The following is a 26,348-nucleotide window of genomic DNA, read 5'->3' as shown; positions in this document are numbered from 1 at the left end:
ATAATGAAAGTTAGAATTTGGTATTAAAAAAAATGAGTATTTTGAGAGCTTATCTTAGTTGTAACTCTTTTTTTTTTAAAATAGAGACATTATTTGTTTGTTTTTGTTTTGTTTTTTTTTTGGTTTTTTTTGTTGGTTTTTTTTTGTTCTTTTTTGGAATTTGAGTCTTTTAACAGTCTTGAGTTTGGAACACTCATTATTTAAATTAGCACCTGACTCTTTGGTGCGGAATTGAAAGCACATGTTTCAAACGGTTAATATACGTTCAAAGGCAAATTCGGCCCAACTTGGACGAAAAATAAGACCATTCCGCCCAGTTTGAAAGACGATTCGGCCCGACTCGAAATACAATTCGGACCAACTTAACATGGCGACTGTGACAATAGTACATGTATGACAGGTCAATTTTAGGCAACGATATGAGCCCCTGTGGAAAAAAATAGACGATTGAACGGAGTATGTATGTAAATATAAGGAAGTTAGCTAGGACAAAGCCACTCAGAAATTTAAAGTTATTGAAGTTTTAATATCATTAGTGTTTGCATAGGTTTTTAATATGGGAACTGAATTAGTACACTGAGTACTGCAATGGTGTTTGCTTGGCCTAGTTGCGGAGCATCATGTGAAAGAATCCAAAAGATGTGTTTAAGCTTGTTGGAGTAATCTCCCTTAAGATTAATCTTGTAACCTTTGATCATGTTGATGTACAATAGAAAAATAACATACAATAGGCAGGAAATGATAATCCGGTGTTCAATAAGTAGAAAACGGGAAGAGAAAGAGGACATTATATTGGAGTGGCTAGAATGGACGCCAATTTTCTCTCAGGCTTTCTGCTTCTAAATGCATGGACTGCAGTTGCCTACAAACCGGTCATTTTTATGCATGGTATCCTTGCAGGGCCAGACGAGTCTCAAGACAGCTTTGCTTTTATCAAGGAGGCAAGACTCCTGTCTTTAAATTATATTTTTAACTTTGATATTTCCTTGTTTCACAAACTGAATATAGATGATTATTGGCATTACATCGAGGATATTTATTTGAATCGACTGAATAATGGATTATTTCATGGAGTGGGTGTAGTCCTACATGTAAGACCTGACGCTGATATTTATGTTGTGGGCGTCACAAAATCAACATGTGCTATGTCTTACATGTAGGACTAGGAGTGGGTGGAAAAATCTGTATTTCTAGTCATACAACGTAAGACGCATCACCCGATATTTTTGTTGGGGGGTGGGGTGATGGCACTAAAACAATAACAGCATGTGCTATGTCTTACATTGCAGGACTAAGTATTTTCATGAGTGGCAAAGCCATGAGTGAAAATACTTAAGGTTTTCACCCACGAAATGAAATATATCCGTTATTCACTGGTAGCAAGTGATATTTCCTTTTATTTTATGTTCAAACATATTGGCAAGCAAGATGTGCATAACAGATTGAAGGTCTAGCAGATTTGTTACTGGATCCCACGCTATGTCAGCAGTTTATGTTTGCTGTGTTTTGTGATTATTTGCACAGAAAATATAAAAAGTAACGTAAATCCCCTTCCCAACTAAATAAAATAGCACATTAAGAAGGAAACAAAATAAAGTGAGGTGAATTTACAAAATGTACTGAAAAATGAACTTAATCTTCTAAACTTCAATTTTGGAGTAAGTTTGGTATATAATAGATTGAAAAGTTTCCTTTCTTATGTTAATACTGGATACATTTCATCTTGTGGTACGAAAAACTATATATTTTAAATCGTGGCTTTGCCACTCATTAAGATGTTTCTGGTACCACAGAAATGAAATATATATATGGTTTTAATGTAGGAAAAGAAAATATCCACTATTAAATAACTTTAATGTAAAGATGGACAGAAAAACAAAATGCTGTATCTGTTACTGTATTTCCAAGCTGTTATGTTGAAACAGAGTGGGTTTTATATATTATTGTCATGGATATTGTTAGAAAATTATTAAAATCATGGAAAAATCATAAGTTAGATATTTGTTTATATGAGGCCAAAATGAATGCACTGCACACCAATGTAATGGTTAATAGACAGGCAATTATGGATGGTATATGTTAGCTATGACAGTACAGTGGTTATTTGTTCTTATGCACTGTAAAAAATTATTTTGTAAACTTAAAATCTCTTCATATGCTTTGTCTGTCTCTTTCTAATTCCAGGAACACCCAGGCACTCAGTTATATACCATTAATGCATTTAATTACCAGGAAAGTTTACAGCCAATGTGGAAACAGGTTGACTTTGTTGGAATTGAGATGCTCAAGATCATGGCCCTGTCCCCTGATGGAGTCCATCTAATCTGCTTTTCACAAGGTAGTTGGGAGTCTTATCAGATAATTGTATGTATGTGTTTAAACCATTTACACTTGAAATGACATTGTTTTGTTTGGAAAACATGTTTCATGCATGGGATGGCTGAGTATGCATTTGTTTTTCTTTATGATACACATTTGTTAGGTTTATGTGCTGATGTTGGTCATTACACCATTTTGGCCATATGAATGCAAATATACACATGAAAAACTACACTATAATAAATTTAACTCACAGGAGTACCAAGATTAAATTATTATAATTACAAATTATATCTAATTCATATACTGACATTTGAACAAGCAATTTAAATTTTGTTAGTTTTAAAAACTTCACCAGAAATTGACAATGTCCAAAAAGGTTCACATTTTGTTTTAAATTGAACCCCCTAAACATGTTGTTAAGGTCAGTTGAACACCATTGTTTGGCTAGATAAACACCATTGTTTGGCTAGATGAACATCTGGTTTGGCTAGATGAACACCATTGCTTGGTTACCTGAATGATGTGGTTTTGTTAGATGAACACGATAATTTGGTTAGATAAATTTCAAGGTTTGGTTAGATGAACACAATGGTTTTGCTACATGAACACAATGGTTTGGTTAGATCAACATTTTGGTTTGGGGTGTGCAGTTTAACTGGTATAATGGTACATTGCAGTATTGATTGTTGCCAGTACATTGCCATTGAACCAGCTTTTTAGTATGTCTGTACACTACACAACTCAAATTTCTACTTAAATCTCAGTTCATTTGATATTTTTCTCATTTAATGACTTGTTCTGAACCACCCGAAAAAATATTTCTGAAAAATGTGACCACCGAGATTTTTTTTAAACTGCATACAATATCCTTCCTGGCAGACTTAGAGCTTTAAGTCTTGAATGCCCTGGTGCCAAATAAAGTGGCAAAAATCTCTTCTCAAATGTTTATTAAAGAAAATCCTCCAGAAAGGATGTAACATCAATCGATACCCTTGCCATTTGTCAGGTGTCTAATACATATGTAATGTTTAACGGTGGGATGAGAAACGTGACTTCCCACTTTTGCTGACAATGTTTCATCCTTGCTGCCAGAGTTGAGTAGATGCAAATTAAACCATTTCCTACCTCATGTAGTTCAGACTCATCCTCATGTAAGGGTGTTGCCTTTAATTTAGTTCAGACACATCAATGCATAAGGGTGCTGCCTACCTCATTTAGTTCAGACTCATCCACAGGTGAGGGTGTTTTCCAATCGTTGATCACTTAATTAGATTGTAAAGAAATTAAAGAAATAAAATTCTCACTTCTTATTCACTTGGTACATATAATGTTGCTCTTTCTGCAGATGTTCCTAAATATATTGCAATACATTTCACATTACACTGCCATGGTTTTGAGATACTCACTCTATAAAGTACTGACCAGTTTAATTTATTGTATGACCTTAGATAATTCATACGGCACACGATATAAATGAAATGAATAAAATATGGAAGTAGAAATTGACAACAGATCATTGTGTTATGATTGTCCTAAGATTATCCTCCAGTTATAAGTTTCGACATGTACTTTCATATTTTTTAGGTGGGCTTTTGTGCCGTGCAGTGCTAGAAAAGTACCCTCACAATGTAGACACCTTTATTTCCTTGAGCGCTCCTCAATCAGGACAGTTTGGAGGTAATTATCCCACTTATTGCATGCAGACTAGAAGTTTGGATTTAGCTAAGTTTCCATGGAAGGACAATATCTGTGATAAAAGTGGAATTATTGTACTTCTGATTTTCTTAACCGTACATTTGTTTCCACCATACAATTTATATTTGCAGTGGTGCATTTGATAGGTTTCAAATGTTTTGGATGGTTTAGTATTTTACAGGACACTGACTTGATTAGGTTATTTAGTTGCAAGGCAATCAGAGTAAAGTGCCTTGCCTTGAACACAACACAGAAGTCAACCCAGGCTAATCTGAAAGTGGGATTTGATCCCATGTCCTTTCAGTTACCTGTTCTGCATGCTAACCAATGCACTCTGGCAAGTTCCATTTCCATTATGCACCTCGTATAACATGAGAGGGAGCCTATTATGAATCGCCAAGCAGACGTCTAGGAAATGCTTAATCACGCATATTTGGACGTCAATTTTTTATCTGGGATGCAGAAAATCACTGAGGCTGGAGTCCTCTGCACATATGTAATATGTGTGTGGCAAAATTCAAAGACCTGCTAGTCCTGCTTCAGCCACCTGCTTTGTGGGAAAATGTGTTGATCAGTTAGCTGTGCTGATATGTACAATGACAGAATTCAGTGGCTGAAAGACCCCTTGATGTACATGTTGCCATTATAAAAGTACATCAAAAAAGAACATGATGCAATAGCTGGGCAGCAAGTTCAAAGGCTTTGACTGTTGGCTGGATGGGAAAATGTACTGATATTTACAGTGATTGAATTCAGTATCATAAAGACCCAGAGATGTACACGTGGTCATTTGTAAGAGTACATCAAATAAGCAACTTCAGCTTTCATTATTGTGTTCATTTCAGAATGTAGCAGAATAAACAGTGCACGTGACCTCAGAATCAAGACATGTTGAGACTTAGACAAAATGCCATTCATAATTTGGATAAGTATTTTGGGGTTAAACGGCAAACTTGCAAAGATGCTAACGAGTTTCAGAAGAGTGCTAAACCTGCTAGAATTGATAGTTTGGATGGGACAGTAGCTAAGTGTAAGAAAGTGTGTGATGCCTTGCTTAATGTTTGGAATAAGTCCTTACTTGGATTGAAAAAATTCAGGCTTACTCTGATGGACAAACAAGAGCTATGTCTGTGTTATAAAGAATGTAGAAATTGAACTCAATGGCAACCAATAGTTCTTCTAGTTTTCATAATTTTTGGGGAGGGCCAAGGGTCATGCTACCAGGCAAAGTGGGCGACCAAGTCGTCTAAGAAATGTAAACTATGCCTTCTTCTGTTAGGAAAGAGAAAACGACTTCGCCCTGTGATTTGTAAGAGGGTCATTGACTTACCATACTTTTTTAGATGCCCCTCGCCTTAGCTCAGTTATTTCTAGTTTTGTAGCGAAATGTATTCATCAAGACATCAGTAGCTAGGCCTAGTTTTGATATCAATTACGTTGACAGACAAACTCTTGTCCATTCACAAGCATGTGTTTTGATAGTTAATTGACCATTAACCCTTTCCCGAGTAAGGTAGCAATTATCACTGCCCAATTTCCGCATGATATCCTTTGATGATAAAAATATACAAACTTGTATTTCAAAACTTTAACAATAGTGTGTGTATAGCAGTTTGTGTTTTAAGATCAGAATCGCTGATCTGGATATATATTAACTGCCTCTTGTACACTGTTTCCTAATAAAATTAGTTTGAAACTGTAAGTGAACCAGTAGCCTAATGGGAAATAATGGCGGACATTGCTAAGTCTGGGATGTACCTAATTCTACATCGTAAGACACCATCACCCGATATTTTTGTTCTGGGGGTGGTAGCACTAAAACAAAAACAACATGTGCTATGTCATACATTGTAGGACTAGGATGTACCAGTTTATTAGATTGTCTGTTTTCGTAAATCATCTAGCTAATATATTCAGAAAAATATACAATTCATTGAAAGCTTGAAAGCAAAGCCTAGGTATTATTTTACTAAAGATTTAACTTTAAAATGCAAATTATGTAGGTCAGAAAAATATGGGACAGTGCTATGTTGTGGAATTCACGAGATGCATTGTAAGGTCTAAGTTGTTTTCTGAGTTGACACGTATTTGTTTAAGTATGGAAAAAAGCAGCAAAGCAGATACTATTTAACCATTGCTTAAAATTACTACAAGTACGTAGACAAATAAATAAACTGTAAATCTGCAATCCTGTCAACACACTGTTATAATGAAGCTATATTAGAGTGATTACATTACAAAAACCTCTTCTGAAAATAGATGTCTGTGTTGATTCTGTAGGACAGAAGGGTTTTGTTCATATACCGACTATAAAGGAGACATGTCTTTAATTTTATGCAATTTAGTGTGTTATGTATGAATAGTAATGGTAATGTTTTATCTGCAATGAATAAATGATAATGAACAGTATGAACTGAAGACGCATGTGCATTTTCCCTCATGTACATGGTACAGCGGTTGTTTCAAACACATTTAGAAATCTTTGGAAGTGCCATTATTGTGATTTTTAGAAAGTATAAATAAATAAAAGAATTTTAAAAAATTGACTAAGGGCAGTTGATTAAGCATTTTTACTAACTTGAAATTATATTAATATAATCTGGTTACTCAGTTAAAATTAGTTACAAATTTAGTTTCTGTTATTCTCTTTTAGGGTCATATGGCCAAAATAACTCAGAGAATTGTCTACTTGAAAACAAAGTATTGCTTAAATCCAAAGTTAAATGTACATATCAATACTTGGAAATAGAGGGCTTAATTCAAATAAGAGAACATATATATATATATATATATATATATATATATATATATATATATATATATATATATATGTTGTATTTCTTGCTTTGCGTCCACTTCTCCCTGTTCAGCTCTCACTTCTCCCTGTTCTATCCAAAAGGAGAAGTCACTTCTTCCTAAAAATTAAAGTCTAGCTTGAACCTTGGAGGGGACTACAACTTTTGCTGGTGGGACTCCTAGTTTTAAAATCCTAGCGAGACCTCTGACCAAGAGCCCAGAGGGGGAGAAAAGTTTATATCAAGTTAGCTATTAAACAAACTGTCTCATGTATGAAAGGGCACAAAAGGTCACTTTTTGGCAGCATCATTGGCATCATCAACAGTTTTAAGCTTTTAAAACTTGTGTAACTTATACATCAGTACGTGAATTCAGCTCAGATTTTGGCATGTATGAATCTTGCATGTATTAAGTCCACTTTGACACAGTCTATAGGTTTATACTTCTAGTTTTTGGAAACAAATTCTTCACCAAATTAAAATGATAATTATGAACCATGACAACGTGAAAATTCAGTTATATATAGTAAACTCCAGATTTGTGCAATTTTGACTTAACCATGTCTCGTGGTTAAGTGAGCTAATAAGCTAATATTCAATCTGATTAAAATCAGATCTCTGCTGTCCTACGTGAAGATCTGATGACAACAACTTAAGGGTCATCTTCTGGTGTCCTTTGAACTAGCCCATGAAAATCTGAAAGTGAATTAAATCGTTCAGTACACATTCTTGTTCTTTATCCACACTGCTCCATCTCCAAACATGAAGATATAAGACTTCATCAGATTGGTTGATAAAATTAGCAATTATGGTAATAACATAGGTTACCAGAACATGACCCCTAAGCGGTCGCTGTCAGATCTTCATGTGTAACAGTGGTGATCTGATTGTAATTAGATTGAACTAATATTAACACCCAAACTGAGAAATATACCCTGAGGCGCATGTCATTCGAGCATATGCATGAACCAGCAGCATGGGTTCCCAGCAGGAGCCACCATTATTTATGTGTTCTACCAGTATAAAGATTTATCTCTCCATTGATGGATGGATTAAAGTTCAACATATGTTAGGTTTCTCATTAATACGATATACATCATGGGTGTACTGTATATTGATTTGTAACAACCGTGAAGAAATGCTAGGATTATCTGTAATTCCTAACAATGTACATATATTGTAGATACATGTATTAAAATATGTATAACGTTTATAATTCAGTAAATCACATTGTTTCACACCTGAGGCATGGAAAGTTAACATATTAATCCTGTACATTTAATTGTTAGAATTTCATATCCTTTCTTGGATGTGTTACTTGTTATGGCGACATGGATTTTATGGCAAGGCATTACTACAGTTAATATAATCAATTAAATTAACATGTATTTTTTTTCAGATACCGACTTCCTGAAATTTTTCTTTCCCAACTTCATAAAGGAAAATTTATACAAGTAAGTACAAAATATGGGAATGTTTTCAGTAACTTTTGAAAACCTATGTACATTTGCTAATTAAAATTGACCACTGAACAGAAACACAAAGTATGTTGGTTCTTGAGCATTTCTTTGCATGGTTCTCAATAAACACATACCCTCGTTTTTTTACATATGTAATTTAAATGTACCCATTTCTGGTGCATGGAAATTGCAAACTGTGCATTTTTGTGATGCACATTGATTCTGGCTGGACCATTTGCCTTTGTTATCATTGATTCACATCTTGATTTTCCTACTGAGCATACACTGACCATAACAGATTGACTGTATGCACTAGCAATTGACATTTGCTAGATGACTATTTACCCCTTATTGGCCCCAATGCAAAATCAATATGAACTGGGCAGAGCCAACAGGTCACTGATGTTATGTTTAGGTGGACATAGCTGAATCAAAATTAGATTGTTTTGAGATTATCTTTGATGTTTATGATAGAAGAAGAGGGGGAATCAATTATGACTTGATTGGATTACAGTGGTCCCCCTCTTATGTCACCACCCCTTCTGCACTGGGAAAGTAGCCATATAAGATTCCAGACAGGGACTATATTTGTGAGACGTGTATGTATATGTTTATATAGTAGGAAAGCTACATATAACTTAAAGCAGTTAATATCGTCATTTAAAAGTTGTTCTTGTCTTAAAAACCAGTTATATCAAGGTAACATAAATAATAGTACTTATTCTTAGGCGTGAAATGTGGGTGGGTATTGTTGGCATGCACATTACAAAACCATTCAAAAACATTATTTAAATCTTGGTACATTTGTTTGTTTGCACCGTAGTCCCCCTCTTGAACAGCCCCCCCCCCCCCGGACCAGCGGCCACCCACTCCTTATGGCCAGAATCCGTTGGCACCGACGAGTTTGTGTTCATACGTACCCCTCACGAAAGGCCACCCGGCTAATGCAACCAGCGGCCAGCATATTAGTGCAATAATATAAAATTTACCCCTCACAAGTGGCCGCATTTTATTTTAATATGTATCCAGAACCAGTATTTTATTCATAACATGTGTTAAGTAATCCGATTTCTGTTTCCCGATGTCAGGTTTTCGTTACTGAAAGAAGTGTTGTCTAAAGTACATGTACCACTAAGGTTAATATTATATCATTTACGCCTCACGAGAAGCCACATTTATTCCATAAAGCCAAGAAAGTCTCAAATTTTAATCCATACAAAAGGGTAAGTACATGTAATCCAATTAGCCATACTGCTGTGTTATCATAAGATGTCCAGTTTAGTCACTCTGATAAATGTTAAGCTTACAAATATTGAACAATAGTGAGAGCTGAGAGGTGTCAGTATCGATGTACAGTACACAAGTCAGCAGGAAATGGTTCGATTGCCTTTATGGCTTCCCATAATAAGATGTTTAGCTTGTTCACTTTGATAATTATCTATCACTACTGACAATAAGTGTCAAAATTACAAATCCTAACGGTCGCAAGGTCAAATCTGCATTATGTTGATGGTACATATCAAAGCCGTTTTGGCTTCTCTCACTTAGTGTAAAAAAATGTATAAAAACAATAGGGTACCAGACTTCGACTAATGAATCACATGACAAGATCACTTCCTTTAAAAACACACAGAAATTTGTTTAGATGCATAAAAAATTGTTTTATCAGTATTGTAGTTGGCAACATGAATAACTTACTGCAAAAAGATCAACATGTCATAGAGGAAAAGAAAAATTCTCAGTTTAGAAGATAAGTGAAAGTAATTCAACTGACCGAGTAGGGTTAGGTTGAGGATCTTTGGAGAAAAATAATGAGGGAAAGACTCAGATAAACAATATCGTGAAAGATAATGAAACAATTCTGCAGAAGTGGGAAGGTGAAATGGATGGAAAAAGGAAGATTGTTTGAGCCAGGAGATGTTTGTATCCTGATTTGAATGACAAGAAAAAGCAATAGTTTTATCAGTTGAATTGGGATATGGCGACTTTACCGCCAGTAACGGGTGGTTGCACAGATTTAAAGTGCGACACAATATTAAATGTTCTGTCCTTAGTGGAGAATCAGCTGATGTTAATAATGAAGTTGTCGAAGATTGGAACAAAAGACTTAACGATATATGCAGGGGATATGACAGCAAGGATATTTGTAATTGTGATGAGAAAGGTTTATTTTTAGACTGTTACCAACAAAGTGACAGATGATGTGATCTGTAACATAATTATAAAGACAGTTTTAAAACTATATCAATGGTTATTCATAACATTCTTTTGAAAATGATGAAACAGTTTGTTTTACATTTATTTCACAACATGCATGTGATTTTTTAATGAAAATAATAAATGTTTTAGAATTAAATGTACTTGTGACTTTCTTCATATTTATTTACTATCGCATTTGTCATCCCCCTCTAGAAAGGCCGCCCTCATTATAAGGCCACTTCCCTGCTGCAATAGGGGTGGCCTTATAAGAGGGGGACTACTGTATTTAAAATATTTATATTTCCATTTACTCCATTTTCCCACTGCTACAGAATATTCTCCTTATATTTTACGATCTTGTTTATTTGAGTCTTTCCCACATAAATTTCTTTGGCAGGTGAACTCTACCCATTGTTGTCAAGTCGAACAAATTTTACTTTTTCTTCTAAAGCATTATTTCTTTTCATTTATGTGATGACATGTTAAAGTTTTGTAATGATTTATTCCTATGTTGCTAATTGTACAGTACTGGAATTTTAATTTGCAGACAAAATTTTTGTAAACCAAAAACCTTGTTATAAAGGAAGTGATTACATGTACTGTCACATGATTTTTCGGTCTTTGTCTGGTACCCTGTTTTGTTCAAGGTCAATTGTTTCTCTGTGTGTGTGTGTGTGTGTGTGTGTTAATCCACAATTTTGTTTTTAGCTATCTGACCAAGTTATGATCTTGACAAAGTTATGTCAGCCATAATCGTCAATTTAAACAAAAGTGTGTAAGGTCCAAAGCTCTTTCAAAACATTGCTGACTCCATTTCTATCTGACCATGTCATGATCTTGACAATTACATCTGGTTGTTATTGTCAGTTAAAAAAAAGAAACCCATGGTGTGAAGACCAAACCTCTATCAAAACATTGCTGACCCCATTTCTTGCAAACATCAGTGTTAATGATATAATAATAACGTTAGTGGTACATGTACATTAGCCAACACTTCTTTCAGTAATGAAAACCTGATATCCAGAAACAAACATCTGTCTGGAAAGATAATGGGATTAATTATCTTTCCATAATTAAATATTGGTTCTGGAGATATATGAATAATAAAATAGGGCTGCTTGTGAGGGTTACATTTTTTCTACATTTGTGGTCATGTTAGAGGGATGGTCTTTCTTGAGGGGTACTTTTGAAAACAAACTCGTTGGTGTCAAGGGTATTCTGGACATAAAGAGCGGATGGCCGCTGGTCGGGGGGGGTCATTCATGAGGGGGACCACTGTAACCTTTGAATTATATTTTGGTATTTTATTGCCCGTCACCATGCATGTGATTCTATCTGTGGTCAGATAGAAATACAATTTGAAAGGTCATCTACCGCACATAGCATTTTATAGTTACAATCTGTCACTTTTAAAAAATTTTAAAAATGTATATTTTTAAGACAAAATTAATCAGTATATTCGTGCATATTCTCTGTGTGTTATATTAACCAGTGGGAACCAGTCTACTGGAGACTGGAAATGCAATAACTGTGCAGCAATGTGTGGCAATCAGGTTATCAGTGCTGACATGTCTGCACAGCAAGCTGTTAATTGATTACCTTACTTTCGTAATTTGGAGAGGTGAGGCCACATGCAGGATATTTTATGAGGTGTTAGAAGTAATACAGGGATCATTGGTGGTTCGTGATAGCTTTCAAGTCCTTTAATAAAAAATCAGATGACTTTTTATTTTGTATTGTTGTATTGTTCTGCTTCACTCAGAATATTTATGAGTGGTTAGAGCATCTGACTCGGAAGCAGGAGGTCGTGGGTTTCAAACCCAGGCTGAGTCATACCAAAGACTTACAAAAATGGTACTAACAGCTGCCTCGCTAGATGTTCAGCATTAAGAGGTTAGTGTTAGGACTGGTTGGCCTGCTGTCAGGATAATATGACTGTGGGGGGACATCATGCTACATATCTGCAGCATGATGCCCCATGTATGTGGCATGATGCCCAAGTGCTAGACATCACAATAAACTGCCACACTGCAGACATTGTAGCGATATGACTGAAAAATTGTTAAAGCTACGTTAAAAATCCTAATCACACACACGCACACAAAATAATTATAGTAAATATTTAAGGGAAGTTTATACATGTTTTTGTTCAGTTCATTTCAAAATGGCAAAACATAAACCTTTGACTCAACATAAGAAATGTCTTTCTGTTTTAGAATTCTTTACAGCCAAGATGGACAGAAAGTATCAATTGGAAACTATTGGAATGGTAAGGTTTCAAATGGAGAGAGGGAGAGAGATTTAAGGTTTCTTGTGAATGGATTGCACTCGTTTTTTGTATTGAATCCCTCTAATGTTTAGCTCATGGACATATCTTAGCACTATTGAATTAAATCAGGAAAGTAGGCAAGAGTGACCTATTTTAGGTGTTTCAGTCTACATTCATCCAATCATGCACCATACACTTGTCCCAGGATTAGTGTCGCATGTCAGACCAAAAATGGCACATAGAAGGATGGATAAAGGGACCCATATATAGAACTTGAGGAATTATTAAATTAACAAATAAGTTAATTACCATAATATATTTAAAAAAAGTTTATAATTATCCTTAGTAAATAAATAAGTAAATATGATGGAAATTATTTATTCCCATATTATTATTTATATGGCACTGATAATTGTCCAGTAAATGTCTATTTTTTCATGTGTTTTTCATATTATTTCATTCCATGGCACTAAGATTCTCTTTTTCACAAAGGGGACACTCATTTTCTTACAAAGTCCAAAGAATTGGCACAGAAGTATCAGGGTTGATCCAATCCCATTGCCTGGCATGGTCCCAGAAAGTTTGACTAGTTTATTCACTCACATACTGTTATACTACAGTAAGTGTTCATTGATAATTATCACTTGTGCTCAAGCTCTTTTAATGCTTGACTTCATATTGGGTATGGGGAACAAATTATCAGCCAATGAAACCACTTCAAGCAAACCAAATCCAGTTAGATTCATTAGTAATGTTTTAAATTACCTTGTGTTTACTCAACCCAGATACTTGCAAGCCGATCACCCTTTCATTTCAAGCCACCAATTAAACGCAATGAAATTATTAAAAGGTACTTGACTGACATAAGTGTCCATTTCTTATATGAACTGACTACATGACAATAGTGAGTCCCTATCAGGTTTGACTCTGGCTTTAAAAAAGTTGTTGCCCAAAAAATCACTAACCTCCACATTTTGTTGCCATTTTTTGTTAAATATCACCATTTTCATGATACAGTACTATCCGTTTATCTCAACACCCTTGGGACCAAGGTAATATTGTTGACATAAGCAGATGCTTAGAAAAGTTAGTGGGTGAGGGGGCTGAAAATAAATTGAAATTTTGATTAAATGAAGAAAAGTAGTCTGAAATACATTTATATATTGACAACTTTTATTTGTGTAGTACACCCCACAATGTGTTAAATAATGCACATGTATTTGAAAAATCCATGAATTCTAGTATTAGATCATATGTTATAAAATTCATGTATTAGTCAAATCCTGTTAGAAAATACAACTAACACATATATATATATAAAAAATGGTAGTCTTTGTTTGATCTGTGTTTAATACTGACAATGCTATTCAAATGTATGGTTGTGTTTAATACTGACAATGCTATTCAGATGTATGATTCTTTAATACTGACAATGATATTCAAATATATGATTGTTTAATACTGACAATGCTGTTAAAATATATGGTTGTGTTTAATACCGACGATGATATTCAGATGTATGATTGTTTAATACTGACAATGCTATTCAGATATATGATTGTTTAATACTGACAATGCTATTCAGATGTATGGTTGTGTTTAATACTGACAATGCTATTCAGATGTATGATTGTTTAATACTGACAATGCTATTCAGATGTATGGTTGTGTTTAATACTGACAATGCTATTCAGATGTATGATTGTTTAATACTGACTGATATTCAGCTATATGATTGTTTAATACTGACAATGCTATTCAGATATATGATTGTGTTTAATACTGATAATGCTATTCAGACGTTAGATTGTTTAATACTGACAATGATATTCAAATATATGATTGTTTAATACTGACAATGCTATTCAGATATATGGTTGTGTTTAATACTAATAATGCTATTCAGATGTATGATTGTTTAATACTGACAATGATATTCAGTTGTATAATTGTTTAATACTGACAAGGATATTCAAATGTATGATTGTGTTTAATACTGACAATGCTATTCAGATGTATGGTTGTGTTTAATACTGACAATGCTATTCAGATGTATGATTGTTTAATACTGACAATGGTATTCAAATGTATGATTGTGTTTAATACTTACAATGTTATTCAAATGTATGATTGTTTAATACTTACAAAGTTATTCAAATGTATGATTGTGTTTAATACTTACAATGTTATTCAAATGTATGATTGTTTAATACTTACAAAGTTATTCAAATGTATGATTGTGTTTAATACTTACAAAGTTATTCAAATGTATGATTGTTTAATACTTACAATGTTATTCAATATATGGTTGTGTTTAATACTGACAATGCTATTCAAATATATGATTGTTTAATACTGACAATGATATTCAAATATATGATGGTTGTGTTTAATTCCAGATATTACAAATCTGTACAACAATGTTTTAACATGATGATGCATTATCTCTTCTCTTTAATCTCTGTCATAACTATACTACATGTTTTTGAAGAAGTATAGTTTGCATTAACAAGTATTGACCATGCGTTTAGGGATTTTGTCTTTTTAACTTTATTCTTTGCTTTGTATTTTGAAGAATTTGAGCATTTTTGCTTTTCAACTTTTATCTTGTGGTGTTTTATGCTTTTTTGGCAGACTTTTGTCTTCCTAAAGTCTTCATATTTACATGTTTTGTAAACTTACTGTTAAATGGCACCATATAGCCATCACTGTGTTGACAGGCCATTAAACACTAATGAATACACACATACTACCTATCTTTGCTGCAAACTGCCCTTCTTTCTATCTTTTTAAATCTCTTTATCTCTCTCCCTCCCTCCCTCTCCCCCAGGCTGACTATATTCAGTTACTTCATTTCAGATCCTCATCAGCAAGAAATGTACAAGAACTATTCTGACTTCTTGGCTGTCTTAAACAACCAGACCTCAAATCCTCATAGCCAGGGTGAGTTGCTAATAATAATCATCCTCATCCTCATAACTGGGCTAGTGATTTTGCTGACAAATCACTAAAACCCAGCTCTCCCTAAATGACTGTAGCAATGAAAATTACTGCTGGTAACTATCATAACAATTAAGAAGTGGTTGTGAGTTAGCATTTGGTTTAATAGTTAATTGATCTGTTTCTTGTGTTAATTGAGTACCTACCAACATCCTGCACTTAACAAGGTACAATAAATGCCAATGATGCAAATGGACAGGTGTTAATCCACTCATCAAGTAAATTACTTTGATCATTGTCAAAACGGCCTTTGTGCACATGGAACTAGTCTGGTGTACTTCCCCCAAGCACTGATGTCAGTAGTGATGATAACAACAAGATACAGCCTATCAGGCTAGTACCTACCAGTTGGAAAAAGGTCACGATAACCTACTCTATGAATAATCCAGAATTTCACTGAACAGTAAGTTTTAATATTTATATTGTTGTTGATAAACATTCAGTGCATTGTGTCATGACAATTGTAAGTGTATGAAAGAATTTGCAAGGTGTGCAGCTGCCACAAAAATGGCAGAAAATTAGATGGTGAAGAGAGATCACAGTTGCCAATATGATCAAGGGAAAAGACTTCGAATGTATTCTGGGAAAATGAACACAAATGGTTGTGTTTGAACCAATAGAGGGGCCCCGAGTGATCTAAAGTGCTCTCCATTACGGATCACTGCCATCTCACCTGTCTGCGTGGGTTCTAGTCTCAGATTCAGCCAATGTGGGTATGTGAGAAAGCTTGCCAGTAGCTTCTCGTGGGTCGGTGATTCTTTCTGGCATTTTTCCGGGTTCTTCCTCCACCATTAATACTGGCCGCCATGTATAGCCTATCGTGTGCTGAAAAATGGCGTAAAACCCTACAACAACAACAACAACAAATTGAACGAATAGAGGCTTTGATGTTGTACGCTTTCTTTGGAGAAATATGAAAGCACAAGAGGTACTTCATGCACGAGTCTGGCTTCTCTTTTATTTTAGCAGGATTAGTGAAATTTAGGCAGGATCAGTAAAAAATTATATTGGTAGCTTCCATGAGTTAGTGGAAAAAATACTGATGTCAATCCCAGTCATCATAATCATATCATCGTCATCCAACTGTGAGAGTGAATTATATGAGTTTCTAAAATGTGTTCAATGATCTATGAACGAGAGCCATCCACTGCATTGACTTGAATAATAATATACAGTAATTAACTTATGTGTCGGATCAGTTGGATTGGACATATTACTCAAATCTCAGATTGTATCTTTTGTGTAATTTGTTGTATCTAAAGTTTGTCAACAAAACTCCCTAAACAGTCAAACTGAGGGCAGTAACATATATATTTTGGTTTCAGAGTTTAAGAGCAACTTTCTGCGTCTGAAGCACCTGGTCATGATTGGGGGACCAGATGATGGAGTTATTACACCATGGCAATCTAGGTAAGAGGATGGTGACAAGCCTTGTTTATGCAAATTTCACACAAGTGCATTTTTCAGTAACTTATAATTTGAATACTGAATGAATAAATGATGGTAGTTTCAGAATAATCTTAAAAAAGTATTACAAAATTTCTTCTTTGTAATATTGTCCATGGGAGCTGTAGATATGTACTCTTTCTTTATAATGCTGACCATGGGATCCATGCCATGCATGTCAACCGTTACTCTTTTGGCATAATCATTACACTGTTTTTTCACCAAATTACATTTTACACTCACCTGTATAAGAATTACAGTTTTTTTTTGGTACACTAAAAAATTAAGTAATAAAAGTTGTTTTTGTCATTTTCATTATCATCTCTTTAATTCCACTCACATAAATTTTAGAATATTCTTAGAAATAAGACTGCTGCTTAAGAACAAAGTAAGAGTACTTTTGTTCTTAGATATATATAGCAACTGTATATGGCCCATTTCCATGAAAACAGACTGGTTTCTTCAGATATTAAAATTACCTCACAGATTCATTATATTGATAAGATAGTTAGTAAACCAGTCTATACCATTAAAGAAAATGGTGCCAGATGTTAAGCAAAATGCTTTATGGCGTGAGTTGTGGATGTTATGTGAAGGAAATTGTTGGATTGATCTTTTCAGACTTCAAAACATGTCAGATCAGAAAAAAGGACACATCAACACTGCTTTATAAATATTACATGAAGAATATGAGAGCAGTGTAATACAGCACTCTGTGCGCATGATCATCCTCATTGCAGAATTCCAGTTCACAATCATTCAACGAAAGTTACACATGTAGACTAGTTAAAGTAAGTTACCTCCCCATGTAAGTTATTATTTTAATAGTATCTTCTTTTAAGCTGGCATTCAGTACACACATGCAGATAAAACACATTTAAAAGGGTGGTTGAGTGGTCTATGGTTCACACCTTTAAAGATCACTCACACATTGTGCCTCCATCTGCAAGATCTCAGCTCAACCAGCATGGATATGGAAGAAAGCTTACCAGTAACTTCCCATAGGTTGGTAGTTCTTCTTGGGATCTTCCCAGGTTCTTCAACCACCAAAATATACTGGTCACCATGTATAACATTATCATGTACTAAAAAGTTACTTTAATTCCCACAGAACCAAAGCAGAAATCAAAAGGAAATGTACGCTTTGATCTGTATAGTTTCTTTCCTTCATCCTGACCTTAAGACCGAAATGGACTAGTATTGTCTGCTTGGCTTGAACATGAATCCACATGATCTTTAGGTATAACCTGCCAACTCTCCAGATAGTGTTGGGGGTTTCATTTGAGGCTCGAAAAGTGTGTTCTGTGGTCCCTAGAGCTGTCAAAACAGGTGAAGTTATTTTGTTGTTGTAGTGTTTAACCCCATTTTTCAGCACACGATAGGCTATACATGGCGACCAGTATTAATGGTGGAGGAAGAACCCTGGAAAACCCCGGAAAGAACCACCAACCCATGAGAAGCTACTGGCAAGCTTTCTCACATACCCACATTGGCTGAATCCGAGACTCCAACCCACGCAGACAGAGGTGAGATGTGATTTTGTACAATTCAGAATAATTTATCTACTTATTTATATAAGCCTGTAGAAAATTACTGGAAATTTTAATTTGAATTCAACTAAAATGGATGTTTTCTTTGAAGCATATAATACACTTCCAGACAAATAGTAGCTTCACATAAAGAAATTGTATAAGTGATTATAAACTAGTCTGGAATTTTAAAAAGAGATTGTTAATTTAAAGTAATGTAGTGTAGTAACCTTTGTTACTTCAACACCTAGCACTGATTTACAAAACTTCAAGGGCCCCGAGTGTCCGAGTGGTCTAAAGCGCTCTCCATTACAGATCACTGCCATCTCACCTCTGTCTGCGTGGGTTCGAGTCTCAGATTCAGCCAATGTGGGTATGTCAGAAAGCTTGCCAGTAGCTTCTCGTGGGTCGGTGGTTCTTTCCAGGGGTTTACCCAGGTTCTTCCTCCACCATTAATACTGGCCGCCATATATAGCCTATCGTGTGCTGAAAAATGGCATTAAACCCTACAACAACAAAACTTCAGATGAAACTGGGTTGCTCCACTTTGTGAACTTTACATATGCAAATTTGCCAAATGGGCTTTCTTACCGCAATGCTCGAATGAATAGGAAACACAAAATCAAATAGCAATTATCAGTTGGTTAAATAATCTGTGAAGTGGTTGTTGTTTATGTCTATCCTTTGCCTTTTAATCACATCTGACAATTAACTATATAAACCACCCTGGAGTGATAGTATTCCATGAGCCCTAAGTGTGAGAGTGTGTAAATCATGCGTTTTTGTTCTTTATACATGCTACAAAGCTATGGGCATATATTGTGATATCAAGAAAGGTCTCTATCTCAATTTTTTCATAAGTTTTGTTGGAAATTGTGTTCTATAAACCTTATAAACACAACTATGCTGGGTGCTTTTAGGAACAATCTGCTCAAAGGGTTTCTCAATACAGTATGTATATGGTTATGAACATACACACACACAGAATTCAAGTGAGGTTTAATGGGACATCAGCACAGTCCTGGCTATATTGTGCAGAGCAAATTTAGGAATCCCAAAAGAGGTATAACCAGTAGAAAAGATTTAAAAATATTCAAACTAGAACATTAAATAATAGCTATATATCTAATTAAACGTGCTAGTTTAGTATAACTACATTTTGGAAAAGGAACAAGAGAAAGCAGAAATTCAGTGTACTGGGCTGAAGTTTTGTATTTTTGTGGGGGTGTTTTTATTTTTCTGAGGTTGTCAACAAAAATGTTCTTCATGGAATCTGAGTGAACATTTAAAATGTATATTATAGCAACTGATGTTTGAGCTATTAAATATTCGTTTTCTTCCACAAGATTTATCAGTTTGGCAATAGCCTAAATCAGGATTTTCACCATTCCCAAACATCAGTAGTTTTATTCCTTGAATTCAAGTTTTCCTAAAATTGGTTTTTAGAGCATAACTTTATTAAGGATTGTAGGATTTTAAGAAAATTTAGAATGCAGCTTTATACATGGATTGATAAGACACTGAATGAGTTTAATTCAAGCATTCTACAAAATCGTTGACATGAGTTATAGCCCCTGATTGTCCATCCACCTGACTTTGGTTTCTGCAGCATAACTTCACTGAGGTTTGTTGGATTTTAATCAAATTTTTAGGAAGCTTTATACTTTGAATTCATAAGACAATGAGTGAGTCTAACTTTTCTATAACATGGACGACATGAGTTATGGCCCCTGATTTTCCATCGACCTGACTTTGGTTTCTGCAGCATGATTTGACCAAACATTGTTGGATTTCAACCAAAAGGATGCAGTTTTATATTGCAGGGACATTGAAAATTGTACATTTCCAGTAACTCCTGTTCTCATTTAGATTAATTTTTGCCTCTTATTGACCATCCTTTCCAGACTTTGTCTTCATATAAAGGGTTACTTTGTTTCAGGTGTTGCCATTCATATTATAGTGAATGGGGAATTTGAGATGCACACACCTTTTACAGTTCTATTTATTGTTCCTTTACATGATTCTTTTTGTGCTTGCAGTCACTTTGGATTTTATAACAGTGCAGAAGAGATAGTGGAGATGGAGGCACAAGAGGTGAGCTTTTGGACACCTAAAATATTATGGTGTTTGAATGTCTACAAAAGCCTAAACAAATTTTCTTTACTACGAAATATTGCCAGATATTGAAAACTAATCTTTTAGCTGTTTTTTGTACATGAGTTGATGTGGAAATCATATAAAAAATCAATGTGTTTTCTGTTGTTGGACACTGTTTCTTTACAGACCAGAAAATTTAGTTGTCAGAATGTTTTCATGCTCTGTAGCTTCTGGACATGTTTTGCAAGAATTATATTTATATGCTGTTGGTTTTGGACACAAATCTAGTTTTATAAAGATAGGACAAGAGAGTTAGAATAGTACTGTTTTTAGAAAGTGGAGGAATGACTTGCTGATCAGTGGAAATTGCCTTGATCAGTTACATATTATGATTAATATTGTCCAGAATTGGGAGGACCCTGTGTCACTCTTCATTTGACTCTGTGTCACTGTTCATTTGACTATGTGTTACTGTTCATTTGACTCTGTGTCACTGTTCATTTGACTCTGTGTCACTGTTCATTTGATCTGTCACTGTTCATTAGACCGTGTGTTACTGTTTATTTGATCCTGTGTTAATATTTATTAAACCCCATGTCACTCTTAATTATATCCTGTGTTACTATTTATTAAAACCTGTGCCACTATTCATTAGACCCTGTGTCACTGTTCATTTGATCTTGTGTTGCTATTTCTTTGGTTCTGTGTTAATATTTATTAAACACACTGTCACTCTTCATTATATCCTGTGTTACTATTTATAAAATCCTGTGTGACTGAGTATTCATTGGACCCTGTGTCACTGTTCACTAGATCCTGTTTTACTATTTATTAGATCCTGTCACTGTTCATTAGACCCTGAGTCACTATTCATTAGACCCTGTGTCAATCATGTTCATTAGATCCTGTGTTACTATTTATTAGATCCTGCATTACTATTTATTTGATCCTGTGTTAATATTTATTAGATCCTGTCACTATTTATTATATCCTGTGTCACTGACACTTAAATAATAAATATTATTTATTCAAATCTATGTTACTGACCTGCAGGGGGAAAAAAATGAAAATCATATAAATAATTTTAGCATATGTCACCTCTTATTAAAAGAGAAAACCACTAAAATGAAAGCCTTCATGTCATGAGTTTTGTTTGATGCTTTTGTCATGAATAATACTAAACCTGCCTCCCATTATGTATTTGTCACATACGTGGGAATTGGTTTCAGTGGATAATAATGTATTTTGAAAAAGTAATAACTTAGAACAAAACAGGACCTTATTTTATGCATTTTATGTATTGTATGATTCAGTATTGAAACAATTTAGTTGTTATAAGTCTTATACAAGCTTTTGTACTGGACCGAACAGGACTGAACTGGACATGTATCTAGAATGTACTTTCTGCTCTCTCACATATTAATGAAATATACCACTGCCTTAGCTGTGTGGAAAATTACAAACATGATTCATCTTGTCATATTCTTTCTTTATTTTTTAATTTATTGGCAAACTTTGTAACCAATCCGAGCTGTATTTATGCTGAATTTTTCATTGACTACATTTCCAGATCAAATTGCTTTAAGAAGATGCCTTGCTATCACTTGAAACCAGCAATCTTGGAAAGAGGAATATTTATTTTTGCTATCTACATTCTTTGTAGACCAAGGGAAGAAACTCTTCCCAACCCTGCACTCTGCCTCCCCTTACCACTGCTAGAGGTTGCTACAGTAGTTTTCCTTTCACTTTTGCTTTGCTGATATATGTTGTATCTAACAGCTCTCACAGAATCTCACTTAGTCTTGGGAAATATTGACCATCCATCAACAGTTAATCTTAGGCAATATTGACCAATTAATCTTGATCGACCATCAACAGTTAATGTTAGGCAATATTGACCATCCATCAACAGTTAATCATGGGGAATATTGACCATCCATCAACAGTTAATCATGGGGAATATTGACCATCCATCAACATTTAATCATGGGGAATATTGACCATCCATCAACATTTAATCATGGAAATATTGACCATCCATCAACATTTAATCATGGAAATATTGACCATCCATCAACATTTAATCATGGAAATATTGACCATCCATCAACAGTTAATCTTGGGCACTATTGACCAATTAATCTTGATTGACCATCAACAGTTAATCTTAGGCAATATTGACCATCCATCAACAGTTAATCATGGGGAATATTGACCATCCATCAACATTTAATCATGGGGAATATTGACCCATCCATCAACATTTAATCATGGGGAATATTGACCATCCATCAACATTTAATTATGGAAATATTGACCATCCATCAACATTTAATCATGGAAATATTGACCATCCATCAACATTTAATCATGGAAATATTGACCATCCATCAACAGTTAATCTTGGGCAATATTGACCAATTAATCTTGATTGACCATCAACAGTTAATCTTAGGCAATATTGACCATCCATCAACAGTTAATCATGGGCAATATTGATCAGTTAATCTTGGACAATATTGACCATCTATCAACAGTTAATTTTGGGCAATATTGACCAGTTAATTTTGGGGAATATTGACCATCTATCAACAGTTAATCATAGGGAATATTGACTGATTAATCTTGGTGAATATTGACCTTCCATCAACAGTTAATCATAGGGAATATTGACCATCCATCAACATTTAATCATGGGAAATATTGACCATCCATCAACATTTAATCATGGAAATATTGACCATCCATCAACATTTAATCATGGAAATATTGACCATCCATCAACATTTGATCATGGAAATATTGACCATCCATCAACATTTAATCATGGGGAATATTGACCATCCATCAACATTTAATCATGGGGAATATTGACCATCCATCAACATTTAATCATGGAAATATTGACCATCCATCAACATTTAATCATGGGGAATATTGACCATCCATCAACATTTAATCATGGAAATATTGACCATCCATCAACATTTAATCATGGGGAATATTGACCATCCATCAACATTTAATCATGGGGAATATTGACCATCCATCAACATTTAATCATGAGGAATATTGACCATCCATCAACATTTAATCATGGGGAATATTGGCCATCCATCAACATTTGATCTTCATAAGCTAGAAGGTCCTCAGCTTTGAAGGTGTATGGAGGAGAGTGAGTTTTCAGGGACTGGTGCAACAGCAAGAACATGATCCATTTTGAGTGCTTCAGTCCCACAGTTGGCTAACTTATTTGGTAGTAAACACACCTCTGAACAGACATCTGATTTGTTAATTATGTGACTGATTATTTGTAATAATTTATACATGAACAACTGTAACCACCCAGTTTCAAAACCCAATGTTTGTGGTTTTTTTTAAAATAATAAATATTGTAATACCATTATGGTATTAAGAATGTAGTTTCCCCAGGCATAATTATTTATCTGTTCATTGTGTATTCGGGTGTAAAATAATGCTTCACCTGAGACTAGCATTGAATACCTCATTTCTATTCATCACTGTTAATACCAACCATGTGTGAATTGCTTTTTCTATTCCTCCTAAACATATGCCCCCACTCCACCCCCAACCATCATTGTTTTGGTTGCCGTCTGTATTTTTTGTGGATGTGTATTCTATGTTTTATATTAAGTATGAGTTTTAAAACTTTCTCTTGACCTTATATTTCCTTACTGTTGAGTACTGAGTTATTTGTTCAATGGCATCAACTCTACAAGGCCCAGAAGGTCAACATTAAGTTCAAAGAAGTTTGCATGTTTGATGTTATTGTGGCATATTTGTTCCAAGGACTGGTTGACCTAGTGTCAGAATAACGTGACGGGGTGGGACATCATGCTACATGTCTGCAGCATGATAACAGTGCTAGTTATCACTATAAACTGCCACACAGCAGACATTGTAGCGATATGACTGAAATTTTTTAAAGCCATCTTAAAAATCCAAATCAAACATACACTCATGACACCCCCATATGTCAAATCAAATTTCTTGATTTTATGTTGTATCATTGATCTTTGATAAAAAAAAACCATTTACTTATGATCAAGTTGAATTTGGTAAGCATACACAACATAGAAATTTGTGACATTTTTCTGTCCCACTTAATGAGAAAGTGTTCAAAGTCTACATAAAATAAACACTGCCATGGATAAAACATTCTGCTCTTCTCATATTGATGAGTGGTAGCTGAAAAAAATCAAGTCAGTTTTCAAGATGCTTATCCACTTGGACAAGTTGTAATGTAAGCTGATATTGTATACAAGTGTAAGTTGTTTTGAGACCCGACTGCTGTATTCAGGTCTCAATCATTTGTCATGTATGTTTCATTTCATTTGAATCTTTTCTTTCCACAGTGGTACATAAATGACTCCTTTGGACTGCAGACACTGGACAAAAGGAAAGGTCTGACTAAATATGTTATTCCTGGTGTACATCATATCCATTGGCACACAAACCGAACAGTGTTTGACTGTTGTATAGAACCATGGCTTACGTAGCTATGATAATGCATAACCATAGAGATTGACTGAAATGCATGCACTTTTGTTTTATATTTTACATGATTTTGTTGTAATGATGGCAAAATGTAATGAATTATTTATTTCGTATGAATTTTGGAGAGTTTGCACTTGAAAATATGACATGTCATTGTTAAAGCCCGAACTGTTAATGATCACACAGTATGAATTGAATTTTCCAAGGGTGATTTGGAATGGGACCTGAGACTACCAATTATTGTTTTTGGCAGGAAAACTAGATAAATCCTAGAGTGCAATATAAAAAGATAGAAAAATTAATAATTTGGGTTGAATGTGGCACAGATTGTATATGGCATAAATTTATAATCATTAAGTAAAACATTTTTCCATTGGGAATCAGAAATTGTTCTTGAGTATTTGATTAATAGATGTGCCAAATTTAAACTAGTCAATTGGAACATGTTGAAACAAGTGAGCTATGGCATATTGAAGTTATATATTTAGTTGTACCATATAATGATGGGGAGCAACTGTGTTCAGTTTGCACATTTCTAGTCTTTCTGATAAATTACACATTTATATGTAATTGAAATTGAAATTTAAAATCTTACGAGCTACATGTTGTTTATGACATACATACATACATCCATCATACATTATTATATATGGGTGTACATGTGCATGCTTATCTGCAGATCTATATACTTACCTTTAAATCTATATAGATAGTTAATGTCAATCACAGAATATTACCAAGCATACAATTTTAGTAAAATTTTTATTGAGCAAAGTAAAATTCTTTTCATTTCCTTTTTAATCTTAAAGAAAACCATTCCTGTAAACATTAGGTATTATCAGTCACCAAATTACCTATGATGTGGAACTATTTGGTGTAAAGACAAATCTGTGGATATTTCTAAAACAAAAATTACTCCAGTTAATATTTTAACTGCCATTCTTTTTTAAATTCCATCACTATTAGCAATGATTTATCATATCTGTGATATATAATCTCCATAGCAACCACACTTTAT

The 26,348-nt window shown here is 34.4% G+C and overlaps 1 protein-coding gene across 2 annotated transcripts; it reads left to right on the top strand.

Moving 5' to 3' along the window:
• Positions 1-331: 331 nt before the first annotated feature.
• On the top strand, positions 332-25,766 carry LOC149778511 (lysosomal thioesterase PPT2-A-like). 2 transcript variants are annotated; one of them, XM_089939396.1, is made up of 9 exons: positions 332-456; positions 2,185-2,338; positions 3,907-3,999; positions 8,212-8,266; positions 12,688-12,740; positions 15,600-15,683; positions 17,066-17,150; positions 20,755-20,809; positions 25,189-25,766. In XM_089939396.1, exons 2-9 carry the CDS (start codon positions 2,248-2,250, stop codon positions 25,330-25,332), a joined length of 660 nt encoding a protein of 219 aa, XP_089795522.1. In that variant the 5' UTR covers positions 332-456; positions 2,185-2,247; the 3' UTR covers positions 25,333-25,766. The 2 variants fall into 2 exon arrangements, with proteins under 2 accessions (XP_089795522.1, XP_089795520.1); XM_089939394.1 differs by lacking the exon at positions 332-456 and adding an exon at positions 674-941.
• Positions 25,767-26,348: the final 582 nt, after the last annotated feature.

This window comes from Sinohyriopsis cumingii, chromosome 17, assembly GCF_028554795.1.
Source record: "Sinohyriopsis cumingii isolate HCF-2022 chromosome 17, ASM2855479v2, whole genome shotgun sequence".
NCBI lineage: Eukaryota > Metazoa > Mollusca > Bivalvia > Unionida > Unionidae > Sinohyriopsis > Sinohyriopsis cumingii.
Note: the sequence above shows the minus strand (reverse complement) of the source record. Positions and strands in the feature narration are given on the sequence as shown.

Excerpts from the sequence above, each read along its gene's own strand:
- LOC149778511 (XM_089939394.1), top strand. The coding sequence starts at position 807 with ATGGACGCCAATTTTCTCTCAGGCTTTCTGCTTCTAAATGCATGGACT. Across the intron at positions 942-2,184 it reads GCTTTGCTTTTATCAAGGAG|GAACACCCAGGCACTCAGTT; the intron begins GCAAGACTCCTG and ends TTCTAATTCCAG. Across the intron at positions 15,684-17,065 it reads CTCAAATCCTCATAGCCAGG|AGTTTAAGAGCAACTTTCTG; the intron begins GTGAGTTGCTAA and ends TTTTGGTTTCAG.